Source organism: Leucoraja erinacea, chromosome 37 (assembly GCF_028641065.1).
Source record: "Leucoraja erinacea ecotype New England chromosome 37, Leri_hhj_1, whole genome shotgun sequence".
Classification (NCBI taxonomy): domain Eukaryota; kingdom Metazoa; phylum Chordata; class Chondrichthyes; order Rajiformes; family Rajidae; genus Leucoraja; species Leucoraja erinaceus.
Window position 1 is genome coordinate 10,919,438 of NC_073413.1, and position 7,020 is coordinate 10,926,457.

At 51.4% G+C, this 7,020-nt stretch overlaps 1 protein-coding gene across 1 annotated transcript in view; it reads left to right on the plus strand.

The window, feature by feature from the left end:
- The first annotated feature begins 385 nt into the window (after positions 1-385).
- The window catches only part of LOC129713963 (transient receptor potential cation channel subfamily M member 4-like), a 43,518-nt gene continuing 36,883 nt past the window's right edge, over positions 386-7,020 (plus strand). The window contains exons 1-4 of the mRNA XM_055663384.1: positions 386-549; positions 4,598-4,665; positions 5,496-5,673; positions 6,995-7,020. The exon at positions 6,995-7,020 is cut by the window's right edge and continues 155 nt beyond it. Coding sequence (XP_055519359.1) covers positions 523-549; positions 4,598-4,665; positions 5,496-5,673; positions 6,995-7,020 — 299 coding nt within the window. The 5' untranslated portion in view covers positions 386-522. The remainder of the gene's footprint in view (positions 550-4,597; positions 4,666-5,495; positions 5,674-6,994) is intronic.

Below are 7,020 nucleotides of genomic sequence, written 5' to 3' on the forward strand. Positions count from 1 at the left end.
TGAATCTCTGGAACTCTCTGCCACAGAGGGTAGTTGAGGCCACTTCATTGGCTATATCCGAAGAGGGAGCGGTTAGATGCTGGCTGCCTTGTGGCTAAGGGGATCAGGGGGGTATCGGGAGCCCCCGCGGTCCCTGGAGGAGAGAAGGCAGGTACGCGGATACTGAGTTTGGGGATGATCAGCCATGGATCATATTGAATGGCGGTGCAGGCTCGAGGGCCGAATGGCCTACTCCTGCACCTACCATTTCTATGTTTCTATGTTTCTATGCTGCCTGACCCGCTGAGTTACTCCAGCACCCTGTGTCCAGCTACATGCTGTCTCAGCTCACTCGAGACCTTTCAGCCAAGCAGCGTACCTTGCCGAGCTGGGACAGGCTGTAACGCAGCCCAGGTGTGGCCAGTGGCTTACCTGCACACGCCCCTGCTGCCTCCCAGGTAAGCTGCTGCCTCTCCTCGCTCAAGAATCAGGAAGAGTGGAGACAGCACGTCGGTCGATGGGTCAAGGGACTGCCGGGGAACTATGGTGACCAAGCTGCAGAGAGACCAGGTACAGTCCCCGCGTCCTCCAGGAATGCTGGCTCCGTCTCGACACGTCCCGGAGCCGAGAATTATCTGATTAGACAACAGGCAACAAAATGCCTGAAATCTAATCAGACAAATTCTGTCCGCAGTTCTCCAATAAAGACTTCACAGAGTCAGACAGTGCGGAAACAGGCCCTTCGGCCCGACTTTCATGTCCCATCTACACCTGTCCCACTTGCCTGCGCTTGGTCCGTATCTCTCGAAACCTTCCCTATCCATGTACCTGTCCTAGTGTCATTTAAATGGCAGCTCTGCGGTAGAGTTGCTGCCTTACAGCGCCTGAGACCCAGGTTCGATCCTGAATGCGGGTTGCTTGCTGTCTGTACGGAGTTTGCACGTTCTCCCCGTGGCCGCGTGGGTTTTCTCCGGGTGCTCCGGGTTCCTCTCGCGCTCGAAAGACGTGCAGATTTGTAGGTCAATATGGCTTTGGTAAAAATTGTAAATTGCCCCCAGTGTGTGTAGGATGGTGCTAGTGAACGGGGATCGCTGGTCGGCACGGACTCGGTGGGCCGAAGGGCCTGTTGCCATGCCATGCTAAAGTAAACTAAATGTTGTTGTTGTATCTGCTTCACTAGACATGTTTGACAAGTTTCAATAGGCTTTTATACTGCCACGTGGATATGCAGGGAACCAAGGGACATGAATGTCTTTTAAATGTTGTTTTAAGAATAAGGGATAAGCCATTTAGAACGGAGACGAGGAAACACTTGTTGTGAGTCTGTGGAATTCTCTGACTCAGAGGGCGGTGGAGGCCAGTTCTCTGGATACTTTCAAGAGAGAGCTAGATAGGGCTCTTAAAGATAGCGGAGTCAGGGGATATGGGGAGAAGGCAGGAACGGGATACTGATTGGGGATGATCAGCCATGATCACATTGAATGGCGGTGCTGGCTCGAAGGGCCGAATGGCCTACTCCTGCACCTATTGTTTATTGTCTATTGTTTTGTACCTACAATGACTTCCTCTGGCAGCCTGTTCCATACACCCGCCACCCTCTGTGTGAAAACGTTGCCCCTCAACTTCATGTTACATTTATCCCTTTCACCTTAAAACTGTCTCCTCCAGTTCTTGGTTCCCCTTCCCTGGATAAAAGACTCTGAATGAATGAATGAATGAATAAGTTTATTGGCCAAGTATTCACATACAAGGAATTTGCCTTGGTGCTCCGCCCGCAAGTGACAACATGACATACAGTGACAATTCTCCCCGTAACCCCTGACAAACTACAAACCCGTGAACTTTGACGCACGCCGCATGTACTGTGGACTGTTGGTGGAGTTGTTTGCAGAGGTTATCTACTTATGACTTTGTTTGCAATCGAGCTTTGGTCTCTCAGTATTGACACCGTGGGCAGGGTGAAAGGATTTGTGTTTGCACCTAGGCCGCCCCTCCCCTCCCCTCCCCTCCCCTCCCCTCCGTAAACCTCCTCCTCCACATTGAACGGGCTGGACACTCATCAGACGCAATGACTCATTTTTACGGGGACCGCCTCGATAACGCTCCGCTCCCCTCCCTTCCTCATCCACAGCATCCTCTCGATGGACCTTGTCACCAAGAATAAAGAATGATCAATAAATGCAACACAAAGCCTCGGGGAAAGGGTCTCGACATGAAACGTCACCCATTCCTTTTCTCCACAGGCTCTGAGTTACTCCAGCTTTTATGTGTCTTGCATCTGTGGTGAATCTGTGGAACTCTCTGCCACACAAGGTAGTTGAGGCCACACAGTTCATTGGCTATATTTAAGAGGGAGTTAGATGTGGCCCTTGTGGCTAAAGGGATCAGGGGGTATGGAGAGAAGGCAGGTACAGGATACTGAGTTGGATGATCAGCCATGATCATATTGAATGGCGGTGCAGGCTCGAAGGGCTGAATTTTCTATATTTCTATCTCTGGAGAACATGGATAGGTGACATTTCATAAGGTCCTAAGGAATAGGAGCAGAATTAGGCCATTCGGCCCATCAAGTCTACTCCGCCATTCAACCATGGCTGATCTATCTCTCCCTCCTAACCCCATTCTCCTGCCTTCTCCCCATAACCCCTGACACCCGCACTAATCAAGAATCTATCTATCATTTCGGGTCGGGACTTTTCTTCAGACTCCCGAAACGTCACCCTAACCATGTTCTCCAGAGATGCTGCTTGACCCGCTGAGTTACTCCAACACTTTTTTTTGTAAACCAGCACCTGCAGTTCCTCGTTAAACATAAATTGTTCTTGCAGCTAAACTCATGCGAAGACACAAGGATCTCTAGATGTTTGTGGACACAGAGTGCTGGAGTAACTCAGCGGGTCAGGCAGCATCTGTGGAGAACATGGATAGGTGACGTTTCACAGAGTGCTGGAGTAACTCAGTGGGTCAGGCAGCATCTGTGGAGAACATGGATAGGTGACGTTTCACAGAGTGCTGGAGTAACTCAGCGGGTCAGGCAGCAACTGTGGAGAACATGGATAGGTGACGTTTCACAGAGTGCTGGAGTAACTCAGCAGGTCAGGCAGCATCTGTGGAGAACATGGATAGGTGACGTTTCACAGAGTGCTGGAGTAACTCAGCGGGTGCAGCAGCATCTATGGAGCTAAGGAAATAGGCAACGTTTCGGGCCGAAACCCGGAAGGGTTTCGGCCCGAAACGTTGCCTATTTCCAGAAGGATTTTGGCCTGAAACGTTGCCTATTTCCTTCGCTCCATAGATGCTGCTGCACCATAACTCAGTGGGTCAGGCAGCATCTGTGGAGAACATGGATAGGTGACGTTTCACAGAGTGCTGGAGTAACTCAGCGGGTCAGGCGGCATCTGTGGAGAACATGGATAGGTGACGTTCCTGATCAGATCTTCTGATGAAAGATCCCTTCTTCTGAAGCGACCCTTCTTCGACCCAAAACACCACCTATCCACGTTCTCTAGAGTTGCTGCCTGACCTGCTGAGTTACTCCAGCACATTGGGGGTTTTTTTTTTGTAAACCAGCATCTACAGTTCCTGTGTCGGCCTTGTATTGTTTTTTGTTCGTTTTTTAGTTATTTTTTAAAGAGATACAGCGCGGAAACAGGCCATTCGGCCCATCCAGTCCGCACCGACCAGCGATCCCCGCACATTACAGTTTTGGTCGCCTAATTATAGGAAGGATGTCAACAAAATAGAGAGAGTACAGAGGAGATTTACTAGAATGTTGCCTAGGTTTCAGCAACTAAGTTACAGAGAGAAAGGTTGAACAAGTTAGGGCTTTTATTCTTTGGAGCGCAGAAGGTTAAGGGGGGACTTGATAGAGGTTTTTAAAATGATGAGAGGTATAGACAGAGTTGACGTGGAAAAGCTTTTCCCTTTGAGAAAAGGGAAGATTCAAACAAGGGGACATGACTTCAGAATTAAGGGACTGAAGTTTAGGGGTAACATGAGGGGGAACTTTACTCAGAGAGTGGTAGCTGTGTGGAATGAGCTTCCAGTGAAGGTGGTGGAGGCAGGTTCGTTTTTATCATTTAAAAATAAATTGGATAGTTATATGGACGGGAAGGGAATGGAGGGTTATGGTCTGAGCGCAGGTATATGGGACTAGGGGAGATTATGTGTTCGGCACGGACTAGAAGGGTCGAGATGGCCTGTTTCCGTGCTGTAATTGTTATATGGTTATATGGTTATTAACACTATCCTACACACACTAGGGACAGTTTTCACACACTTCTAGCCAATTAACCTACAAACCTGCACACTTTGGACTGTGGGAGGAAACGAGTGACGTTTTGGGTCGGGATTACATAGAAAATCCATGCGGGTCACGGGGAGAACGGGCAAACTCCACGCAGACAGCACCTGTGGTCGGGATCGAACCCGGGACTCTGGCGCTGTAAGGCAGCAACTCTACCGCTGCGCCTATGAACTTATGGGCCAAATGCAGACAAAAAGCGACCAGCCCACGTGGTGTGGCGACGTGGCTAGCATGGGCAGGGTTGGCCGAAGGGCCTGTTTCCCTGCCGTTCACCCCTAACCCCACTGATACTGGTGCCTTTCCATTCATCAGAGCTGGATCCCCAAGGTGATTAAGAAGAAAACATGCTCCACCTTCCTAGAGGACACCACCACCCAGAGGTAAGCGGCATGTCTGTCTGTCTCTCTCTCTCTATCTCTCACTGTCACTCTCTCTCTATTCTCTTTCTAATGATCCCTCTCTCTCTGCTTATCTCATTATATCTATCTCCCTCTCTCTCTCTCTCTATCCCCCTCCCTCTCTCTCTCTCTCCCTCCCTCTCTACCCCTCTACCCAATTCTCTATTTTTCAAAGGTCCTGTCTCTCACAATCTCTCTCTCTATCTCTCATTCTCCCTCTCTCTCTCTCCCCTCCCTCTTTCTATCTCTCTCTCCCTCCTTCTCCCTCTCTCCTTCTTTCCCTCTCTCTTCTCTTTCTCCCTCTCATTCCCTCTCTCTCTCCCTCCCTCTCTCTTTCTCCCTCCCTTACCCCCTCTCTCTCTCTCCTCTCTCTCCCTCTCTCTCTCTCTCTCTCTCTCCCTCTGTCTCTCTCACTCTCTCTCCCTCTCTCTCCCTCCCTCCCCCTCTCTCTCTCTCTCTCCCTCTCTCTCTCCTCTCTCTCCTCCCTCTCTCCTCTCTTTCCTCTCTCTCTTTCTCTCCCCCTCTCTCCCTCTCCCTGTCCCTCTCCCCCTCCCCCTCCCCCCCTCCCTCTCTCCCTCTCCCTCTCTCCCCCCCCCCTCCCTCTCCCTCTCTCTCCCCCCCTCTCCCCCCTCCTCTCTCCCCCTCTCTCCTCTATCCCCCTCTCTCTCTCTCCCCCCTCTCTCTCTCTCCCTCCCTCTCTCCCTCCCCCCCTCTCCCCCCTCTCCCCCTCTCCCCCTCTCCCCCCTCTCCCCCTCTCTCCCCCACCACGTTACCCCACTAACACTAACCACTACACTATGCCCCCGGTGCAGCCAGCAGCAGCTGTGCCAATGTGGATATGCCAGGGAGTACCACCGCTCAGTGGCGATGGAAGACAACTTTGGGGCAGCGATGGTGAGCAGGTGGAACACGGCCGAACACACCACCGAGGAGCCGACAGACGCATTCGGGGACGTGGAGTTCTTCGGGAAAGGACGGAGACACGGAAAGGTAGGAATATCACGCCTCCCACACGAGTCCATAAGTGATAGGAGCAGAATAAGGCCATTCGGCCCATCAAGTCAATTAGCAGTGGGCACTAAATATTGGTGTTTAATCCCTGAGATGTTCCCTCATTGTCACCATCCCCTCAGCTAACAATGAACCACCGTATATTTCCATCAGCATCGTCTGCTTTGATCTGTCCTTTTCACACCTTGCCCTTCCCTATCTCTAGTCTGCATCTCCTCTCACTCTCAGACTGAAGAAGGGTCTTGAGCCGAAACGTCACCCATTCCTTCTCTCCAGAGATGCTGCCCGTCCCGCTGAGTTACTCCAGCATTTTGTGTTTGTCTCTATGATATGGCCTGCTAACAATAGATAATAGGTGCAGGAGTAGAGGCCATTCGGCCCTTCGAGCCAGCACTGCCATTCAATGTGATCATGGCTGATCATCCCCAATCAGTACCCCGTTCCTGCCTTCTCCCCATATCCCCGGACTCCGCTACCTTTAAGAGCCCTATCTACAGTAACTATCTCTTGAAATGGGCAGCTGGCAATGGTTTGGGAACCACATCAGGTCTGACGGAGGTTGCTAGTCCGGGCTGGTGGGTGACACGTGGGAGCAGTGCAGACACGCTCTGGAAGTGTGTGTGTGATTCACCAGCTTAACATCAACAGCAGGTTGCCTGTGGCAAAGGGAAGGGCAGCAGCTACACTCTGATGGAACATCAGTCACAGTAGAGTTGCTGCCTTACAGCGAATGCAGCGCTGGAGACCCGGGTTCCATCCCGACTACGGGTGCTGTCTGTACGGAGTTTGCACGTTGTTCTCCCCCTGACCTGCGTGGGTTTTCTCCGAGATCTTCAGCTTCCTCCCACACTCCAAAGACGTGCAGATTTGTAGATTAATTGGCTTGGTAAATGTAAAAAAATACTCCACAGTGTTAGTGTTAGTCTGTGGGGATCGCTGGTCAGCACGGACCTGGTGGGCCGAAGGGCCTGTTTCCACGCTGTATCTCTAAACTAAACTCAAAACGAAACAGTCGCCTCGCCTGGAGGAGTGAGTTCAAATCCCACGAAGGCCCCTGAAGGAATAAAATTTGATGAATTTAAAACGGGAGACCACTGACCTCAGGTCTGGAGAAGGGTCTCGACCCGAATCGTCACCCGTTCCTTCTCTCCAGAGATGCTGCCTGTCCCGCTGAGTTACTCCAGCATCTTGTGTGTGCCTTCAGTGTAAACCAGCATCTGCAGTTCCTTCCTGCGCTCACTCCATGACACCCGCGGCATGTACCTGGACCAATCCTATCTTCCTCACCGTTTGTTCACAGTTTGTGCGGCTTTCTTCGGACACGGA